This window comes from Oppia nitens, unplaced genomic scaffold (genome assembly GCF_028296485.1).
Source record: "Oppia nitens isolate AA-2021 unplaced genomic scaffold, nextdenovo-longstitch-racon4-pilon3 scaffold11_pilon_pilon_pilon, whole genome shotgun sequence".
Lineage (NCBI taxonomy): Eukaryota > Metazoa > Arthropoda > Arachnida > Sarcoptiformes > Oppiidae > Oppia > Oppia nitens.
The window spans coordinates 104,576-128,973 of NW_026533190.1; the positions used below are offsets into that span (position 1 = coordinate 104,576).

At 23.5% G+C, this 24,398-nt stretch overlaps 2 protein-coding genes across 2 annotated transcripts; both read left to right on the forward strand.

Moving 5' to 3' along the window:
- Window positions 1-225: 225 nt before the first annotated feature.
- LOC128952838 (uncharacterized) lies at window positions 226-5,657 on the forward strand. Its single transcript, XM_054298294.1, has 4 exons — window positions 226-229; window positions 1,559-2,044; window positions 3,577-5,188; window positions 5,273-5,657. Exons 1-4 carry the CDS (start codon window positions 226-228, stop codon window positions 5,655-5,657), a joined length of 2,487 nt encoding a protein of 828 aa, XP_054154269.1.
- Window positions 5,658-8,941: 3,284 nt separating this feature from the next.
- LOC128952848 (kinesin-like protein KIF28P) lies at window positions 8,942-24,036 on the forward strand. Its single transcript, XM_054298305.1, has 12 exons — window positions 8,942-8,989; window positions 11,898-12,122; window positions 12,259-12,391; window positions 12,467-12,718; window positions 12,826-13,030; window positions 14,896-15,158; window positions 15,541-16,517; window positions 16,619-16,756; window positions 16,835-17,128; window positions 17,188-17,574; window positions 20,064-20,196; window positions 23,936-24,036. The coding sequence occupies exons 1-12, from the start codon at window positions 8,942-8,944 to the stop codon at window positions 24,034-24,036; spliced, it is 3,156 nt and encodes a 1,051-aa protein (XP_054154280.1).
- Window positions 24,037-24,398: the final 362 nt, after the last annotated feature.

Sequence of the window (24,398 nt, forward strand, 5' to 3'; positions counted from 1 at the left end):
TTTTTTTTGTTTAGTTAATCACTGTGTGAAACAATTTTTATTGATTATTGTGATTGATTCACAAATAAAAAAATATATATATATATTAGACATCCCATCCCAATTGATTTGTTATTTTTTAAACAGGTATAGTTATAACTAAACTTTTACTTTTAAAAATCTATTACATTATTTAAGTAAATATTTAATCTGAAATTAATTTTATATATAAAACATAATCAGTTGATGTGTATGTTATATCAATTTTGATACAAACATTTAATTATATAACAGTTTTTTTAAGTTTATAAATAATATTATTTTCTTCTATATATATACTTAAAATTAAGTTATAGTTATATTAATTAATTAATTATAGTTAATTAGATTTTAACAAAATTATTTGATTGTTTAAATTATTATTATTATAGAAATAATCGCAAAAATATTTGTTATATACATCCAATACAATGATTGATAAAAATATATTTTTCATATTGGGTAAGTTATAATTATCTATTTATTTATTTATTTATTTAATATAAATCGATAATAAGCTATATTATCAAAAAATAAAATTACTATAATTTATTAGCATTTGATAAAAAAAAATGTTGAATACTTTTATCAACAAAAAAAATAATAAACTTAAATATCTATATAATCATAGATATACTAAATATCATCAATTTTATTGCAAAATTATAGTCAAAGCTAATAGTTTGATAATACAGTATCAATAATAATATGATATATTGTACATTGAATTATATATACTGTATATATTTAATAGTTATTTTTTATTTATTCAATGTAATGTCCATTATTTAATATATGAGAAATAAAAGTATTTTAAAAGCCTATAATTTTAATATATATACTGTATATATATATATATATATATATATATATATATATATATAGAAAAATTTGTTTTATTATAAATAAATATTTATTTATTTCCTCATGTTTATCAATAATTTATTTTATTAAAAAAGATTTTTTTATAATAATTTAGTCGATATCTAATTATTAAGTATTTATAAAAAATATAACTATTAGTATATCCAAACTATTAGTGTTATAATTGGTAGTAAAAAACATAATTTTTATTAATATACAGAAAAATAATAATAAAAAACTAATAATAATAAATTCACACATTTTTACATATAATTATTTATTTATTTTGTTGTTGTTGTAGTAAAATATTTTTTAGTTAAGTATTTTTGGAGTAATAAATATAATGTAATTTAATGAAAAGTTTTTTTTTAAAAAAGTTAAAAATATACTTTTAATTTGAATTATAAAGTTTTTTTTTGTAAAGTCAATGAATAGTTAAGGATCGTATTGTTGTTGTTGTTGTTGATTATAAATTATATTTTAAATTATTGTAATTGTTTTTAACTATTTTTAATGATTATTATACAACAATAATAATAATAATAAAAAAAACCGCAAACATTAATTTGCATACATTATAACCATTTAAATTATATACATTTTTTTTATTAATATAATAATAATATTATTATAAACCGAAAATAAACACTTTTATTATTATTATTATTATAAACAGGTTTATTATTAGTAGTATTAGTGCCGATAATTAGCGGACAAATAAGTTTTTTTGATAACAACTTTCCGCCGGCACCGGCAACCAGACGGGTATTACCGCAAAACCGGGCCGTAAATAATGGTGTCGTCAGCGGCGGCGGCGGTAGGACTTCGGCGGCACTTCTTCTACAGGAAGAACAGCCGTCCGTAAGCGGTGATGACCACCGACTAGTGGCTGACCAACAGATATCGCAAACACATGAACAAAACGATCACGAATTTGGCGGCCAATTGCCCGCCGATGATGTCAATGATGGACAACCTATCGTACAGACTCAGGTGCCATCACTGGCGACAACTCGTAAGCCATTTATACAGCAAACTAGTCGTCCATCAACTGGTGGTGCACTTCCAACCACAAGACAACCTCCTATTCAACGACAACCACAACAACAAACACAACAACAGTTTGAAGATATACCACAACTTCAGGTGGCTTTTGATGAAGGTTTGTCTTTATTTTAATTATTTTTTTTTGCTATTAGTATATCATTTAATTAATTATATTTTATTTATTAAAAAAAATAATATTAGAAATATTATTGAAAACTATTAATTGAATTTTAGTCTATAAATATATTTTTTAGACATTAAATTATTATAAAATTATTGTATTTTATTTTATTTATTTTTTTTTTGGTATAATAGTTGTTAGATTTTGATGAAACATAATTTAGTAATTTTTTTTGCTAAAGTATTATTATTATTATATTTTGAAACACTTTTTTTAATTAAAAGTGACTTTTATTAGCGATTTATATTTATTTTAGTCAATTTATTTGTTTTAATTTTATTATTAAATGACAGTAATCTTATTTATTTTTTTAAATAAAAAATCTTAAGTAAATAGTTGTTAATTAAAAATGTGTTTTTATTATATATATAGACTAAGATTTAAATTAAAAAATTTAATACAGATTTACTCTAATTAAAGATAAGGAAGTTTTTTTTCAACAAAAAAAATATATAAATAAATAACTAAAATGCAAATATTTTATACTTATATTTGGCAAATAATTTTATTTTATATATATATACTGTATAATGCAAATAATTTTATTTTATATATATAATGCAAACAACTTAAATTATATTATAATTTATTTATTATAACATTCATTGTTTCAATTATAGTATCAAATATTATATATATATATATATATATATATATATATATATATATATATATATATATATATATATATATATATACTGTATATATATAGATGTTTGAAATATTTGTAACATAAAAAAATGATAATTTATTCAAATCTTACTGTTATTTTTGTTGTTATTACTGTTTAACACAAATAAAAATATATCACATTATTAGAGTTGAGATGAAACAAAAAAAAACAAATTAAGATTTTTTTTTATATTCACTATAAGTTTTAAATTAAGTTTTATTTATTTATTTAGTTATTATTATTTGAAAGATAAGTAGTTACTACCGTTGCTGCTATAAAAAAAATATGAGTTAAATTATATACTACTAATTTTTTGTTGTTAGTTATATATATAAATAACTTTAACTATACAACAATAAAAAAAAATATTTTATCACACATTTTATCTAACATAACAACAACAACAACAACAACAATAGATTTATACGTTTGTTAAAAAACTACTTAAATATTTAATACATTTAACACTTTGTTTAAAAATCAAGTTTTTTTTTGTTGTAAACATTTTTTTTTATTTATTTAAACTCTATATACATTAATACAATTTTTTTTAACAAAAAAATATCTTATTTTATTTTTTTTTGAAAACATTGTATTTGTATTATTAAATACAAGATTATTAAGTTACCACAAAAAAAACAAAAAAATAATAAAATTTTTAATTTTTAAATTTTTATTATATATTCCTTATAACAACAAATGTCATATGGATTATACAGTATTATATATCCATCAAATAAATTAACAAAAAATAAATATCTAATAAAATTATTTTTTTTAAAAAAAATTATAGGAAATATAGGATCAGATGAACAGTTGACTCAGAAACAGGACTCAACGTTGACGGACATCAGTATGGAAGATGTGTCGACTGAAGGAGGTGTCAGCTCAGGAGGAGGACAGGGAGGACAGGGAGGACAACAAACTGGTTTTACAAGCGCTGATGATTTGGTGATAACAACGCCACGAACAACAACAACAGTAGTGACAACAACTACCGGTGCCCTAAATGGTGGACAACAACGAAAAGGCATACAAAAGCCGAAGACTGGCGGCGTCAACGGTGGCGTCGGCGGCGGCGGCGCTCGTAGACAGCCATCAAAAACTACTGGAACTGTCGTCAACACTGGAACTGTTGGTCAGAAGTCGTCGAAAACAGTACCGTCAGCTATGCGGAGGAAACCGGCTGTTATTATCAATAGACAACCAGCAGTAACAATGATAAGTCAAATGGCCGACGACACCACCACTGATGATGATGGCGATGGAAGTACTCAGACAATAGCGCAAGGATTTGATGGACAACAACAACAACAACCACAGCAACAACAGACTGATGATGGAGTTAGTGGTGGTGATGATGGTCATCAACAACAACAACAAGTAGACCAACAAACACCAACAACTGATGATATGAGTGTTAGAGGTGGTGGTGGTAGTGATGATACCACTGGTCAGTATCACGGTGGTGGTGGTGGCGATGATGTTGATGGTGGTGCTGGACATGATCATCATCATGGTTCAGGTGATCCCATTCAATGGCTACGCGATGCTGTTCGCGGCGAACCGGGAGCCGATTATCCGATATTCTATGAGCCGCCAGAAACCGGATTCAAGTGTCAGGAACAACAATATCCCGGTTATTACGCCGATATGGAAGCCCGGTGTCAGGTGTTTCATATTTGCCAGGAAAATGGCCGATCGGATGCCTTCCTCTGCCCGAATGGTACCATATTTTCACAGCAAAACTTTGTCTGCGTTTGGTGGCATGATTTTGATTGCGCCACTGCCTCACAGTACTACTCGTTGAACTCAATGCTGTATACGGCACCGGCAGCACCGGCACAGGCCGACAGTCAGCCATTGTCACCGCCGACGGACAGTGGTTTTGAGAGACCAGTGACCACAACCAGTGATGGCAAACAACCAGAATTGGATACTCCTAGACGTACTGGTGGTGGTGGTGGTGGCGGCGGTCGTCGACCGACGACTGCTGAAGAACTAACACCAACGGTTGTAGACAGCGATGTAATTGGTGGCCGACCCGATAGTGCCGGTGGACCGGCTGATGAACGCATTCAGACTGGTATAGACTTGTCGGATGATGTCCAACAACAACAACAACAACACGAATTTGGTAGTGTTTTGGATACCGAAGCACCGAAAACACAGTCAGTAGTAACGGTTGGATCAGTACTAGAGGACGATGTGGTGATGATTACTGGTGTCGATGAAGACATTGCAACTGCTACTACAGCAACACCGACACAACAACAACAACAAACCGGTTTGAGATCACCTAATGGTAGACCAATTGGTGGCATCAAAACAGGTGTCAAAACAGGTGTCCGAAGAAAAACTATTAATGGAGTCAAAGAAGTTGTCGTCAAAAGGCCTACAAAAGGGTTTGTTTGTATTGTCTATTAATTTGAATGTAATTTTAAGCAAAAATTTTTTGTTTGTTTGTTTGTTTTAATTGGTATTTACAGAGATGTCGGTCCATCGAGAAGTATGACTAGAAAACCGACAAAAAAACCATTGCCAGGTCCTCAACGTATAACAACTACCAGACCTATTGAAATAACTGGTCCTGCTAAAAAGACCATTGCTACTGCTACCGGTGCTAAAGGACAACCATCATCGTCATCATCAGGTGCACCATTGTCTCCGGCAGACACTGGACGTAGAAATGGTGGCCAAAAAACAACACCGCAAAAACCTCAACAAGACTTTGTTCAGACAGTGTCCAAACCGAGAGGACCTACCGGTGCTACAAAAACTGTATTTCATAGGATAGCCCAGAGACAGGAGGAACAGGAGGCTCAACAACAACAACAGTCGGCCTCTAATTGGTATTACTCTTTCAATCTTTAAAAATAAATAAATCAATTAATATATCAATCAATAGTTTATATACTGTATAAGTCATTAAATATTTCATTTTATTTTTAATTTTTTTTTAAATATTACATAAATATCATAATATATATCATATATATATTCAACTATTATTTTATTCATAAACTCTTTAATTATTATTTTATTTTTTTTGTAGAAATTTAAAAAATTTTTCTATATATATATATAAATTTTTATCATTTTATTATCAATTATCAATTTTAATATTATTATTATTATTACTGTTTAAAAATTCATGATTATATTAAATTATGCATTTATTATCATTTTTTTACCCCTTAATAATTGAATGTATTTTTTTCAATTGAATTTAAATAAATTAAATAAATAATTTAATAATAATAAAACCATCTATCATTTTATATGATAATTTATTTTTTTTATTAAATATTAATAAAAAACAATTAAATTATCATTGTTAAAATTAACCTAATAAACTAAAATTCAATAATATTTGATAAAAATAGACAAAAATGTAATAATTTACATAAATTTATTATTTAATTTTTTTTGTTGCTATATGCCAATTAAAATTAAATTTAAAAATATTTTTAAATAATAATAATTGAATTCATTGGCACTATTGTTTTGGGAAGCATTTAATAATTCAATTTATTATTTAAAAATTATTATTTTTTTACTTAAAACAAAAGTTGAAAAATAATTTTTTTTCTTTAATACTAGTGTTGAGTAATTTATTATTTTGATAAATGTAATTGTTTTATAAATTTATTAGTTAGTAAAATACAAATATATAATTACAATTACAATAATCAAATAAAAATTTTATAAATTTCTTATATATAATTTGTATATACAATATATATATATATATATATTATTTGGGTCATCAAAATAAAGGTATCTAACAATAAAGTTATTATTGTTACTGTATTTTTTAAATTAACATTTCTATCTTTTTTTTAATTTTAATGATATTTCAAATCAATCAAAAAATAATAATAATTTTATGAATATTTTTTTTTAAAAAAACAATTAATACAAATTGAAAATATTGATATTTCAATAGGATTTACTATTATATACTTATATATATATACCTGTATTATTTGTTTAATATTGCTTTTATTGAATTATTGAATAATAAGGCTTTCAAATTGATTTTTTTTATATATTAAATTAAGATATATTATTATTATTATTAATATTTAGTTTTTATTAAATTATTATCATTAATTAAACTGCACACACAAACACATAATAAATTTTTATATAATTTTTATATATATATATATATTGATATTAATAAAAATAAACCAAACAAATTAACATTGGTTTTTTTTGTAATAATAGTCTATTAAATATATTATTATTACTATTATTATTAATAATCTAATTTAATAAAGTATAATTGCTATAATAAAAATAAGATAATTTTTTTTTTATAATAAGCATTAAGTTATATGTGTAGTCTATATAGTTTAGTTCATTATTATAATATAATATTATATATCATATCATTATCTAAATATTATTATACAGTCAATTAGTTAAAACATTTTACTGTACAGTATTATTATTAATTTTTTTATCAATTAGATATAAATTTCAATATCAATTATATGTATAATTTATATATCTAATTAAATTATATATATATATATTAATTAAAACTCTTATGAATTTAAATTGCATATTCTATTGAAATTTTTTTTTATCTACAAAACATTTCTAATATAAATTTATTAATATAAAAATATAATTAACGATTGAAAATAATTGCAAGTATATTTAAATAAATTGAAATATTAGTAATATTACGGTAGTTATAGTAAATAAATTTTTTCATTGTTTTATATTTTTATATTAAATACCTTATTTTTTTTAATTAAAATATTATTTAAATTATATTATATAAATAAAATTTAGATTATTTTATTTATATTTTTCTAACAACAATTTTGTATTTTACAATAATAAATAATTACATAATAAAATAAATTATTCTAATAAAATGTTATATGATTTTATTGTTTTTTTTATTATTATTTACATACAAATATATATAAAATATGATAAATTATAGGTAATATACTGTATATATATATATATAATATACTGTATTATAAATAAAACTTATGGCAAATAAATTACTGGAAAAAATCGATAAAACTTAAAGATTTCTCTCAACTTATACTAACAAAACTTGAGTTTAAATCATTTTTTATATATACAAATATACTTAGATTTATATATATATATATATATATATATACAGTATATAATAATATTTTTATATGTTTACACACACACACACTCTCTCTCTCTTTATATGTATAATATACATGTAAACAAAAAATAACTCATAATATATATACACACAGTAGTAGTAGTAGTAGTAGTAGTAGGCATACCTTTTTTTATGTATATTTGTTGTTATGTGTATTATTATTAATAAATAAAAAAAACACTCCTAACCTAACTGTTATTATTATAGACATTACAAAAAGTATATGTAATTTTCTATAGTCTATAGTTTTATTTTATTTGGTTTGTATCCATTGGATACACAAATATATTTTATATGCAAAAAATATAATCAAAAAAATTTATATATATATATATATATTCAATGAAAAAATCATACCAAAAAAATTTTTGTGCAAAACAATAAGTACAATAAAGTGTGTGTGTGTTTATAAATAGTAAAACTATACAGTAGTATATGAATCATAAGTATACATATTATTACATCAATCACTTAGATTTATAAAATCATTACTTAATTAATAACTTAAAAAAATATTTGTATATATATGTATAGTTTATTTTATTATTAAACTTAAATAAATACTTATAAATGTATATAATTTGTGATAATATTGTTATATACAGTTTAATTAATTGAATTAAAATATAATAAGAAAAGTTATTGTTGAATATAAAAGTTATAATCAAATATTTTTATACAATATATTATATATTTATAATTTTAACAACAACAACAAAAATGTTTGTCAACCAAATAATTTTTTAATGAGCTTTTTTTTATTATATGTTTTGTTTTGTTTAAAGTGTTTTGTTAAAACTACATATCAGTAATAATTTATTGAATACTATTTTTTTTAAAAAATATGTTGTAATACCTAAATAAATTGTGTGTTAATATATGTTAAAAGTGCCTAAAATTTTTTAAAACACCAAAAAAATTTTTTATATATAAAAACCAAACCCCATAGGGATTACACCATCAAAAACAACTAAAACACAAACAAAAAATGAGTGAAACCGAGAACGTAAGGGTCGCCGTCCGGGTCCGACCTTTCATATCCTTTTCAATTAAAAATTAATAATAATTTAAATATTTAAAAAAATTATTTTAATATATAACTCAATATATTTAATATATATGTTGTCTATAATTTAATTTCTAATTACAAATATTTTCATATATATATATAACTAAATATATTCAATATATATATATTGTCTATAATTTAATTTCTAATTACAAATATTTTCATATATATATAATTTAATATATTCAATATATATATTGTCTATATTTTAATTTCTAATTACAAATATTTTCATATATAACTCAATATATTTAATATACTGTATATATTCTATAATTTAATTTCTAATTACAAATATTTTCATATATTACTCAATATATATATATTGTCTATATTTTAATTTCTAATTACAAATATTTTCATATAGTATAGTTGTTTTATAAAATTGAATGTATTATATTTGTGTATATAACTAATGTTTAAAATTTTAGTAAGTAATCTAAAATTTTTTTAACCTATATGATTTTTTTATTCAATTATAAATTACTAAATAAGTTTAATTTAATTAGTTTAATCAAGTAATCAAGTGTCAATTATTTTTTTGATAATTATATTGTTATTGATTTAATATTCAATATCTAATGGTATTTAAAGTTTTTTTTTTTAAATTTATTATTATCATAATAGCTATTAAACTTGCATTTTAGTGTGTAAAACATGTTTTGACCTATATCACTTATTATTGTTTTTTTGTTGGTATTATTATTTAATTTTTTTTGATTGATTTCCATAAAGATTTTTAATTATATAACATTTTTTAAATGTATATAAAATATATATTGATTTTTTAAACAATTTTTATATATTAACAATAAGCAATATAATAATAATAATAATAATTCAATATGTGGGCAGAAATATAAATCTAAATAAATCGTATTAAAAAGCATAAAAATCATTATTAATTTAATAAATATATAGACTATAATAATAATAATGTTGTTTATTATTATTATTACAAATAAATATATAATACATCACTTTAACTAAACTAATAAATTATTAGCAAATAACAACACAAATAATAATAAAAAAAGAGTTCAATATATATATTAAATTATATATAAATTAATATAATAATAGTTAGTTCCTCTTTAATACTTATTTATTCATTATAACATACAGTATATAAATATATATATTCAATATATTTAATTCATATAAACAAATCAATATTAATAATAATAATAAAACATGCGATTGAATCACAATAAATCAATATACCCTGAAAATTGATTGTTAACTATCTTAACAACTAATAAATTATGTTTGATTTTTTTATATTATTATTTAATATTATTGCTATTGTCTAGAAATTTATATTAGTTTTTATATACAGTTTATATTCAATCATCAATAATGAATACAATTAAAAAAATCTATGTTTAATTTTATAAACATAATTTTTTTTTTTAAATTATTATATTAGTAATATCATAGACTAAATAAATTTGTTAAATATTAGATATTTTCGTTATTTTTGTTGTTTAATATTTATTTTAGCAATTAATTTTAACTAATAATAAAAATAGATTATGTATTTATATGTAAATATTTTAAATTGTTATAACAAACTTTTTAGTAGTATTTAAATTATGTTTATTATTATTATTATTATTATTATTATTATTTTGTATAATATTGTATACATTTGATAATCATAGGCAATGAATTACAGCTATAAAAAAATATTAAAACAACAAAAAATGATATACTATTATCTACTAGCCCTCTATGTTAGTAAAATTTATATTATTATTATACTAATACTCTCTCTCTCTCTCTCTCTCTCTCTCTCTCTCTCTCTCTCTCTCTCTCTCTCTCACTAAACAATTGTTTATCATCATCATATGATACAGTAATGCATGTTATTAATAAATATTTAATATAGTGAAAGTGCATAATATTATATAATATTATTAATAGTAGTAGTAGTAGTAAATATATATATTGCCATTATATATACAGTAATTGCAGTGATAAACAAATACAGTATAAAAAACACAATACAAATGAGTGCATTGACTGCTCTATTAAATTTGTGTGTGAAAACTAAACTAACCAAATATACAATCAATTGGTTTATAGTATATAAATTATATATATATATATATATATATATATTGATATATATTAAAGCATCAAATTATTATACTATTTGCATGCTTTTATATAAATTAAATTATAATACCATTTTTTTAGTATTATTTGTTGCTACAAATACAATATGCACTTAAATTGATTTATCAGTATATATATATATATATATATATATATAATTATATATATAAAATAGATATATTAGTATAACACCCAATATTAATAGTCAATATAAAGTTAACATACAAAATTTTACCAATAATAAAAAAAAAGTTTTTAATTTTAACTATTTTCTTTTTAAAAAAGTTTAATCAATAATTTACTGTATTATTATTTATTTATTTATTGTCTATTAATTTTTTATTTGCTAGATTTATGATAAATTAATTGTATGTGTGTTTATTGATATGTATTGATAATATCAGTAGATTTGTTTTTATTAGCAAACTATTGATATTTACTTTGATTACTATTTTTAAGTAAAAACTAAAAATAAATAAAACTAAATTAAAAATTAAATAATAAGATTTACTATCGATTATTCAAAAAGATTTTATGATACTATAAAAAATATAATACAATATAATATACAATATAACTATCATATAAATAGAGATAATATAAACAATGATTAGTATTTTTTGTATGATTACAATATATTACACTATATTTTGCGATATATTTTCCTTAACTGTCTTCAAAAAAAAATATAAAATAAAATCTTTTGATTGACACCAACAACAACAAAAAAACCAAACAAACAAAAAATGTTTACAATTCACGTGAAAAACAACGAAACGCTCAGTCGATTGTGGCGATGGACGACAACACGACACTCCTGTTTAGTGTCGACACCACCGCCTCCGTCGCCGCCGCTGACGAACCCAAAAGGTTTACATTTGATCGGAGCTATTGGTCGCACAACGGATTTACTGAAGCCGATAATGGCTTATGTATTGCCGATGATAATCATGAAAATGGACTCAAATATGCCGATCAGGTTATTATTAACCAAAAACAATATCACATTAAAAACTTTTATAATGTTTTTTTTGTGGGCTATTTTTATTTTAATACATATTATATACATGTTTATAAAAATTTAATACTTATACTACTACTAATAATAATAATAGGAAACAGTATATCGAGACTTAGGACATACACTATTGATGAACGCATGGGACGGCTATAATGCAGCCATGTTTGCCTACGGACAGACAGGTTCGGGAAAGTCATACTCTATTGTAGGGTACGGTCAGAATAAAGGTATATATACTGTATATATAAAACAATTAAAACAAAATGAGATAACAATCAATAAATAAATCAACAAAAAAATAGGTATAGTTCCCAGATTTTGTGAGGAAATATTCCAGACAATTGAACACCGATCGGGTGACGGTATGCAAGTTGAAGTTACGCTGTCGATGCTAGAGATATACAATGAAGTTGCCAAAGATTTGCTAAATGTTCAAAAACTACAACAACAAACTAATGATAATAATAATAATAGTAATAATAACAGCAAAAATCAAAGCAAATCAAAGAAAAAGGGTCTCAAAGTTAGAGAACATCCGACTAAAGGATTTTATGGTATTTTTTTGTTTGTTTAACTAAATGTTTTTGTTGTGTGATTTTGATTAACAATTTTATATATATATATATATAAAATATAACTCATTATTAATCCATCCAAACAGCTGAAGGTCTGAAATCATTTTTGGTAACCAATTATAAGGAAATTGAAGACCATATCAATGAGGGTACGACTAATAGGAGTATTGCGGCCACAAATATGAATGAGACGTCGTCGCGGGCGCACACCATCATTGTCATCAATTTGATACAAAAGTCTAATAACACAACTAAACAGTCGTCAATTAATTTGGTAGACTTGGCCGGAAGGTGAGTCGACTGGGGGGTGGGGTGGGGGTGGGGTGTTAATTGTTAACATAATAAATTATGATTTTTAGGTGTTAGGTGTTTATTTTCTCAATTAAGTAATTATATAATTATAACATACAGAACATACATACACATACATACACATACATACACATACATACACATACATACACATACATACACATACATACACATACATACACATACATACACATACATACACATACATACACATACATACACATACATACACATACATACACATACATACACATACATACACATACATACACATACATACACATACATACACATACATACACATACATACACATACATACACATACATACACATACATACACATACATACACATACACATACATACACATACATACACATACATACACATACATACACATACATACACATACATACACATACATACACATACATACACATACATACACATACATACACATACATACACATACATACACATACATACACATACATACACATACATACACATACATACACATACATACACATACATACACATACATACACATACATACACATACATACACATACATACACATACATACACATACATACACATACACATACATACACATACATACACATACATACACATACATACACATACATACACACACACACATACACATACATACACATACATACACATACATACACATACACACACACACACATACATACACATACATACACATACATACACACACACACATACACATACATACACATACATACACATACACATACATACACATACATACACATACATACACATACATACACATACATACACATACATACATACTGTAAATCTACATACATGCACACACACACATACATCCACACACACACACATACATCCACACACACACATACATCTACATATATCCACATATATCCATATACATACACACACACACACACTCACACACATAGACATACACACACATACATCCACACACATATATCCACATACATACACACATACACACACACACACACTCATACATAGACATACACACACATTCATCCACATATATCCACATACACACACACACATAGACATACAGTGTCATACACACACACTTTAATTAAAAGCTGCTAAACACCGGTTACAACAATTAGCGCCCTATTATTATTATTATTTGTTAATATACTAAATACTCATTTAGTTTTTTTTCATCATAACATACCAGTAGATTATAATAATAATTCAATTATAAATAGTAATAGTATTTTATGTATAGTAGTTGTCCATTAAAAAAGTAATTATTCAAATGTATGTGTTTTTTGTTGTTCAAAGTGTTTGTTATCGTGTGTTTGCTAATGACATTAGGAGTTATTTATTTTTTTTATCACATAATAGAAAATGTTGTTTTTTTAAAAAAAACATTAAAATATTTTTTTTGAGGAGTATAAATGTAATTAAATAACAAACAAAATAACAATTTAAATATAATAGTGTTAGACAGTACCGTAATAGTAGTACATGTAGTAGTAGTAGTAGTAGTAGTAGTGATAAACAAGTTGTCGGTGAAATAAAAACATTGTTTCATTTTTAGTTATACAATACCTTAAAAATAAAAATTATTGAATTATTTTCACTAATACTACACTGTAATAGTAGATGAAAATACTATAGTTTTTTTCTGCATAATTATTATTATGTATAGTATTAGTCAATTACTACACTATATAAGCGCATCATTACTAGAGTTGTTAGCAATTAAGTTAGTCTACAGTCAGTTAGTAATTAAATTATTAATTATAATAATTATCCGTTAATTTAATTTATTTTTTTAGTGAACGTCTATCTGGTACTCAAGCAACCGGTGACCGACTAAAAGAGGGCGTATCGATAAACCAGTCGCTCAGTTGTGTCGGCAATTGTATCCATGCGTTGGCCGAAAAAGCTCAGGGAAAAAATGTTAAGGTTCCCTATCGGGACTCTGTCCTAACCCGACTGCTCCAGAATGCATTGGGCGGCAATAGCAAAACGGTAATGTTGGCCACCATTAGTCCAGCCGATATCAACTACGATGAAACACTATCGACACTGAGATACGGTAGGTATCTGTCATATGATATATACCCGTCATATATACCCTCATATATATATACCCATCATATCCATGGCCATACCCTCACATACATTATACCCGTAGAAACAATAAGATTATACACTTTAGATAAACTTAAGATATATTGATTGATATTACCGGTTAGTATAATACTCTACTGTTATAGTACCAGTGCTGCCGTCAATGTATATGAATACTACACTACTATTAAAGATCTTTTTTTAAAAAAAATTTTAAAGAATATTCTATATAAGTATTAGTGTTTAAAATTTTAAAAATAATAATTTGAAATTTTTTTGTTATTAATGTCTAATTATGACTGATATTTGATGATTATATATATACTATAACTACCGGTGCTTAATAGCCGACAGAGCCAAACAAATCAGAAATCACGCAAAGATTAATAAGGATTCAACTGATAAATTGGTTCGCGAGCTGCGCGAAGAAAATGAAAAACTTAAACGCTTAATGGAAACGGGAACTACCGGTTCGGGTATGGCCAATGGGTCGGCCACTCCTACGCCGATCAACGGTATGATTATGATGGGWGCAATGTCACCGGATGCGCTCAATGAGGCCAAACAGAGATGGGAGGACGAAATGCGGGCAGCGATGGAGGAAAACGAGCGACAAATGGCACAAATGAAACAGTCGTATGAGGAACGGCTCAGTAAGGAAGCTGAGGACAGGGCTGCCAGACATAAGTCAGATCAGCCGTCCGGTGGTGGTGGTGGTGGTCAGGATGACCGTCAGCAGCTAGAACTGGACAAACGGGACAATCCGTATCTGTCGAATCTGAATTTTGATGAACAACTATCCGGTAAAATCTGTTATATCATACGAAAAGGTGTCAACACTATTGGCAAATCGGAGGACTGTGCCATACAATTGATGGGTCCATCAATTCAGGAACATCACGCACTGGTACATCGGCTGGACAGCGGGAAAGTCATACTCGAGCGGTGTTCCGATGATTGTCGGGTTCTGCTGAACGGCGATGTTGTCAATACTAAAGTCAATCTAAGCCATAACGATAGGCTACTGTTCGGTACGACCCAGTTGTTTGTCTTCACCCATTCGGATCAGACACTCAAGTCTAAGATGACTTACGCTGACGTATCGTTTGAGTTGGCACAGGAAGAGATTGCTACCAAAGCCGGGTTTGCACTGAACAATGACGACCAATCCATGGAACAGGCATTGTTGAACAAGGATCTGCTTGAAGTGATACCTACTGTCGACGAGGCCAATGCCATCAGCGAAGAACTGGAAAAGTTTGTCCGTTTCGAGATAATGCTGGTATCGCCGCAATTCTTGGGCAAACCGGGCGACCGAACCGAAGTATTTTGTTGTTGTCATTATTATTATTATTATACCGAAAAATGTCTTGTATTTTAACCAAATTATTATCTAATTTTGTTTGTTTATCTATTCCTCTTGAGGTATACGTACGGATGCGTAACATTGAAAGCGGTCAGGAGTTTGAATGGACTAAAGATGAATTTCTTAACCGACTTTACGTAATGAAAGAGATGTACCAAAACTACGAGTCCGGCGAAGAGGACTGGGATCTGCCGCCAGTACTGTCATTATTATCTAAAATAATTATTTTTACCGATAAAATCTAATATATATAAATCAATTGTCGTTGTGATTAGGAAAGAGATCCGTTTGTCGAGGAYGCGCACCGGGAGTGTCATATCGGTACGGCTCAAGTCTATCTACAATCGCTGGCTTTTATGATTGAACTCAAAGAACAGTTGTCTATTAACGACTATACCGGCAGCGAAGTCGGTATTGTCAACGTCGAAGTGGTTCCGTGCGATCAAGTGGGCAACGAATACGACGAAAGGGACGACGTCTATGTTGATAGTCCTCAGGAACTGATGGGCCGATCCATACATTTTGTTGTCAAAGTTAACGGCTGTCGTGGACTGCCGTCAAGATTTACTGTTAGTTATTATCAATTAAAATGCTAATCAATTGATTGTTTGTTTGTTTTTAAAAAAAGGATATTTATGTCCGATTTCGGGTATTTCTCGACGAAGAGGACATCCGTACGGATACAATGTCCGACACATCGAATCCGGATTTTAATTTCAAAAAAATCTATTCATTCAGTAGAGTTACCCAACAGTTGGTCGACTATTTGAAGGACGGGTTTATTAATTTGCAAATCTGGGGCAAACAGTCGGTAAAGTTTACAAATATTGGTAAACAGTCGACAATCGGTGGCCGAAATACGAAACAATTGTTTCAGGAAGAGCTGGACAAACAGGGAAACGAATTGATGACTGGTTTCAAAATGAATGGTCGTATAGTTGATCCAAACAAACAAAGTATTATCGTTGAGCTGTTGCTGATGAAGAAACAACAGGCCCGACAACAACAGCGTATTGTATGTCCGAAAAAATAAATAAATTAATATAATAATAATTAATTAATTAATTATTATTATTATCAATAACAAAAAAAAATAAATACTATATAATATTGTTGTTGAAATACATACATAATAATAATAATAATATATACAGTATAATCTAATAATGTTAATTTTATTTTAGCTAGATTAAATTTAATCAACTAATTGTTGATAATAATAATAATAATAGTATATATACAGTATAATCTAATAATGTTAATTTTATTTTAGCTAGATTAAATTTAATCAACTAATTGTTGATTAAAAATATACCGTATTGTATGACCGAAAAAAAATTAATATAATAATAATTAATTAATTAATTATTATTATTATTATCAATAACAAAAAAAAAATAAATACTATATAATATTGTTGTTGAAATACATACATAATAATAATAATAATAATAGTATATATACAGTATAATCTAATAATGTTAATTTTATTTTAGCTAGATTAAATTTAATCAACTAATTGTTGATTAAAAATATACCGTATTGTATGACCGAAAAAAAATAAATATTATTATAATTAATTAATTAATTATTATTATTATTATCAATAACAAAAAAAATAAATACTATATAATATTGTTGTTGAAATACATACATAATAATAATAATAATAATAATAATAATAGTATATATACAGTATAATCTAATAATGTTAATTTTATTTTAGCTAGATTAAATTTAATCAACTAATTGTTGATTAAAAATATACCGTATTGTATGACCGAAAAAAAATAAATATTATTATAATTAATTAATTAATTAATTAATTATTATCAATAACAAAAAAATAAATACTATATAATATTGTTGTTGAAATACATACATACAATATAATCTAATAATGTTAATTTTATTTTAGCTAGATTAAATTTAATCAACTAATTGTTGATTAAAAAATATACCGTATTGTATGCCCGAAAAAAATTATTATTATTATCAATAACAACAACAAAAATTAAATACTAATATTGTTGTCGAAATATTTGAATATCTATTTTCAAGTTTCTATAGTTAATAATAATAATAATACATACAATATAATCTAATAATGTTAATTTTATTTTAGCTAGATTAAATTTAATCAACTAATTTTTGATTAAAAAATATACCGTATTGTATGCCCGAAAAAAATTATTATTATTATTATCAATAACAACAACAAAAATTAAATACTAATATTTTTGTTGAAATATTTGAATATCTATTTTCAAGTTTCTATAGTTAATAATAATAATAATATATACATTATAATCTATTAATGTTAATTTTATTTTAGCTAGATTAAATTTAATCAACTAATTTTTGATTAAAAATATACCAGTATCTATATATATATATATATATAAAATAATTTACCGTATAGATTTATTAAATTTAATCTAGCTAAAATAAAATTAACATTAATAGATACTGTATGTATGTATTATTATTAACTATAGAAACTTCAAATAGATATTCAAATAGTTCAACAACAATATCAAAAACAATAAAAATAATTATATTTATAGTATTTTTGAAAACATATGTTACAAATTTATTTATTAAATTATAGAAAATATTATTATTTATATAGTATTTTATAAATTTCATTGATTGACACCAACAAAAAAAACATTGATTTTGTTTTGTTTAGTAATACGAATATTATTAAATTTAATTTGTTTTTTTTGTATCATTTATATTATCACTTTTTCAATAGTAAATTAGTCAATCAAAATCATTAAATCAAATATTTTTTATAAACATTATATTTACTAATCATTTAGTTGATTAGTTAATTATTGGCGACACTAAACTGTCACTAATATATAAATATATTTTTTCATAATAATAATAATAGTTATCAAAAAAACATTTATTATAAAATTTTAATCAATTTTTTTATTAATATATTATTCATATTATTAAATATTATATACGATATTACTAAACAAATGAAAAAATCAATTATATTCAATCATTATATTTATACAATACTTAWATAATAATATTTTAATAACATATTTTGTAACATATGTTTTAAAATACTTAAATTAAATTTTTATWTATATATAAATATTTTATTAGGACATTATTATAAATTTAAAATCTCTAAAATTTTTCTATATTTAAAAAAATAATACATAACTATTACTTAAATTTAGCTAGATTAAATACCATTATTATTGAATTATAAATACCAGATTATATAACTTAATTGTTGGAATTTTTTTAAAAAAAATACTCATTATATTTAGTAAATGTACCGTAAAATTAAAATACCGTAAAATCTATTTATATATATATATATATATCCAAAATATAGAGTATATAATTGCAATTATAATAATTTAATRATAATAATGCTATATATATATAATCAATATTTTTATTTTTTAAAAAACATATACCAATTGATGAATTTATTTTAATTAAAATATATATTTAATTTTTTTTTAAAAAAAGGAAAATATCAGACGTTTAGTAGAAATGGCAGAAAATTGTAGGAAAAAGAAAATATCGGTTCAATTGGTTAAGGATTTACTTTTTACGACTACCCCTGAAATGGCCGATGCGCTCATCAATCAGGTGCCCGAAGGTATTATCAGATTTTTATTATTATTATTATATAATATATTTTTATTATAAAATAAATTYATATCAACAAAAAAAATATTTTAACATATAGAGTAGATTTATCTAAAAAAAAAATAATTTATTTTATCCAAAATATACTATTTTATAATTATTACTACTAATAATATTTCGCAATTTTTGTACTTAAAATTTTCTCTATAAATTATCAATTAATTAATTAATTAATTAGATATATAGATATATATATTTAAATAGATAATTAATATAAAGTACTTAGAAATATAGATATTAAATTTAATTGTCTATAATTTTTTTTTATTATTAGTACTGTAGTCATCATTAATAATGAAAATGTTAACCTAATTTAAATAATAATAATATTATTATTTTGTATAAAAATAATTATTTAAACTATTTTTACATGAATAGGTGCTTATTATATATATATTATAATATCTATACTTATTAAAATATAAATTTATATTTATAACTACAGTAGTAGTAGTATTATTATTATAATTATGTTGTAATAAATTTTTTAATATTAAAACAAAAAAAGTAATGATGAAATATGATATTTAGTATTATATTACTTTAGTTTTTTTTGTATAGCATTTTACATTATCAATATATATATATATATAAATACAATGCAATTCATTTTATTAATTTATTATAATATGTATTAAACAAAAAAATTATGATATATTTATTATCATTGCTATTATCATATTTAATCAATAGCGACCTTTATACCAATATAATATAAAATAATAATATATAGTGWATATATATATATATAATATATAATAATATCTATATAAGTATATTAATATCTAATATTTTATCTACATATTATAAATTAATATAATTATATATATATATATATATATATTATATTTATCATGCAATAAAAATGCTGTTTAATTTCATTATTATATATTATGATTATTATTATTATTAATACTAGTTATAAAATTACATCATATAAAAATGATATGAAAATTTAATTTAAGTCATATATATAGGATATAATATATATATATATATATATATATATATCATAATTTAATTCATGTGATTTTTATGATTATTTGATAGTTTACATATTGTTTATAATATCTAATATGAATTTCAATTTTAATATCATTTTATATATTTTTTAAAATATATAAATTACTTAATAATAATAATAAGATTACTGCAAATTACTGGATAGGACTGGAAAATAGCAAAATTAAAAAAACATAAGTCAATTGATTATAAAAAAAATCATTGATTTTTTTTGTCAGTATTTATTAAACTAAAAGCAAAACATAAATCTATCAAAAAAAAAGTTTATGTTATATTAACAACACGTAAACAAATAAATAAATAAATATACGGTTAAAATATTATAAGTTACTATAGTTTTAGGGAAATTTATCAGAAATATATACTATGTGTATGTGTATGTGTATGTGTATGTGTATGTGTATGTGTATGTGTATGTGTATGTGTATGTGTATGTGTATGTGTATGTGTATGTGTATGTGTATGTGTATGTGTATGTGTATGTGTATGTGTATGTGTATGTGTATGTGTATGTGTATGTGTATGTGTATGTGTATGTGTATGTGTATGTGTATGTGTATGTGTATGTGTATGTGTATGTGTATGTGTATGYGTATGCGTATGCGTATGCGTATGTGTATGTGTATGCGTATGTGTATGAATGTGTGTATTATTATTATTATTGTTGTATTAACATATGTAATTGAAATCATAGGAAAAATTATTATTAATATAATTTCTCCAAAAACGTTAAAAATTCATTAGAAAAACAAAATATTTATTATATTAGTCATATAATATATATATATATATATATATATATAATGTATTTAAAGTATGTTTAGAAATGATATATATAATATCTATCTATTTATTTTTTTTATAAATATAATCTCTTTATTTAATAGATTGAAATACAATCACACAAAAAAACCATATATTGATATATTGATAATAAATTAAAAACTATTACTCTATTATTAAATACTTTAAGGATATTTATAAAAAAAAACAATTGACTAAATTATATATATATATATTCAAATATAATTCAAACAATTATTATGCTTGAAAAAATTATGATGATGATAAAATTTTTTAATTAATAACTAATTTCAATGATAATAAACTTATATATATATATATATTAATATATGTATATATATATCTCATATATATATATAATAATACTGTATTATATTAGATGATCAATACGATAGTCTCAAGTCATCATCGTCTATATGTACTATACTATGATGATCACCAAAAAAAAAATAATAATAATAAAATTAAATAAATAAATTAAAAATTATTTAACATCACTACATCATTGCATCGATTTTTTTAAATTTATTGTAAATTTTTTTTATTTATTTAAATAAATATATGTAAATTTGTAATTTAATAAAAAAAATAAAATTTCTATATTATATTTTCTAACTAATGTAACAATTTGTGTGTGTGTGTGTTTTAAATTTATTTATTTATTTCATCAGCAAATAAATTTATTTTTTTTTAAAAAAAACTAAAAATATAAATATCAATTTACACTACACTAGTAGTTATTTTACGTTATTTTTGGTTAATATGTGGAACTTTTATTGTACGGTACAGTATATGTAGTGTTGGAAAATATACGTAAATTTATAAAGTAATAATATTAATAAATGAGTTCAATACAGTGTATAAAATTTATAAATACTACAGTATAAATAATAATAATATTTATTGACAATTAAAAAAACATTACAAACTAGTATGAAATCATTTTAATTTTTTTTAAAAAAATTATATCTATAATTTAAAAAAAAATATATCTATAATTTTAAAAAAAGTAAATCAAGTCTAAGACAATTATAAAATTTACTAATATTTTAAAAATAATTTATTAATATAAATTAATAAATAACTAATAAGTTTTTTTAAAAAAAATTGTTAGTTTTAATTTGTTTGGAAAAAAATTAATTAATTAAATAATTAAATAATATACATGTATAATTTCTAATACATATATATTTCTAAACTTTTTATACCTACAAAATTCATTAAAAATCATTTTAAAAAAAACTTAAACTATAATTACTATCATAACTAAAAAAAAAATTTCAACACTAACTACCCATTAAAATGTATTATTAATAATACAGGGCGGTTTTTCCCTTAGACCTTTTGAAATTACCCTGCTAAATTAAAAACTATAAATATTTGTAAATTTATTTTTACATAGATGGGGTTAGGGGTAGTTGGAATAGTTATTGTTGTTTTGAAAATCAAAACAGTTTAAAAATGGCGTCGGCACGCATTACAAAATATGCAACATTTTGGCACAAAAAAACCATTTTTGACGATTGCTCGGCAATATATATGGTGTGCTATCAAAGACGAAGAAGTTATTGCGTCAATATTTCTAACTTAAAGTGTAACATTAGAAGTTTACAAGACACAAATCACTGAAACGTTCAGCGCTACTATACCAAGAAAACGTTTGGCAAACAATCATTGGTTTTAACTTGACGGAGAAAGACAGCACAGAACACAGGATGTGTTCAATACTCTTAAAGAATGTTTTGGAGAGCATATCATTAGTTTTGATGCGCCAAAAAAACAGGAGGCGGCATTGATTGGCCATCATATTCACCTGATCTCAACCCTTGTGATTACTTTTTTTGGGGATATTTGAAAGATAGGGTTTAAGTTTCTCAACCAGAAACCATTGATCAACTTAAAAAAAACATTGAACGCGAAAAAAGGGCGATTCCAATGGATATGCTTCAAAGAGTTGCGCTAATTTTGAAGGCCGGATTCGTCATTTAATTGCAATTAGTAGCGGCCATTTTGAAAATTTAATTTATTAAAATTTAAAAGCTCCATTAGATAATTTTATATTAATTTTTATTTGAATAAAATATATATATATATATATGTTTTTAAAAGGACTAAGTGAAAAACCACCCTGTACTAATAAAAGTACATGTAATATATGTTTAATTTAATATTAATAGTAAATATATATTTTTTCCATTGCGTCAACATTTATTGTACACTCAATACAGTACATACACTAYACATAAATAACATAAAACTACTACTAAACYATAGATAGGMTATTATTATAGGTTTTTCTAACCTAACGTTTTAGTACTGTATTAG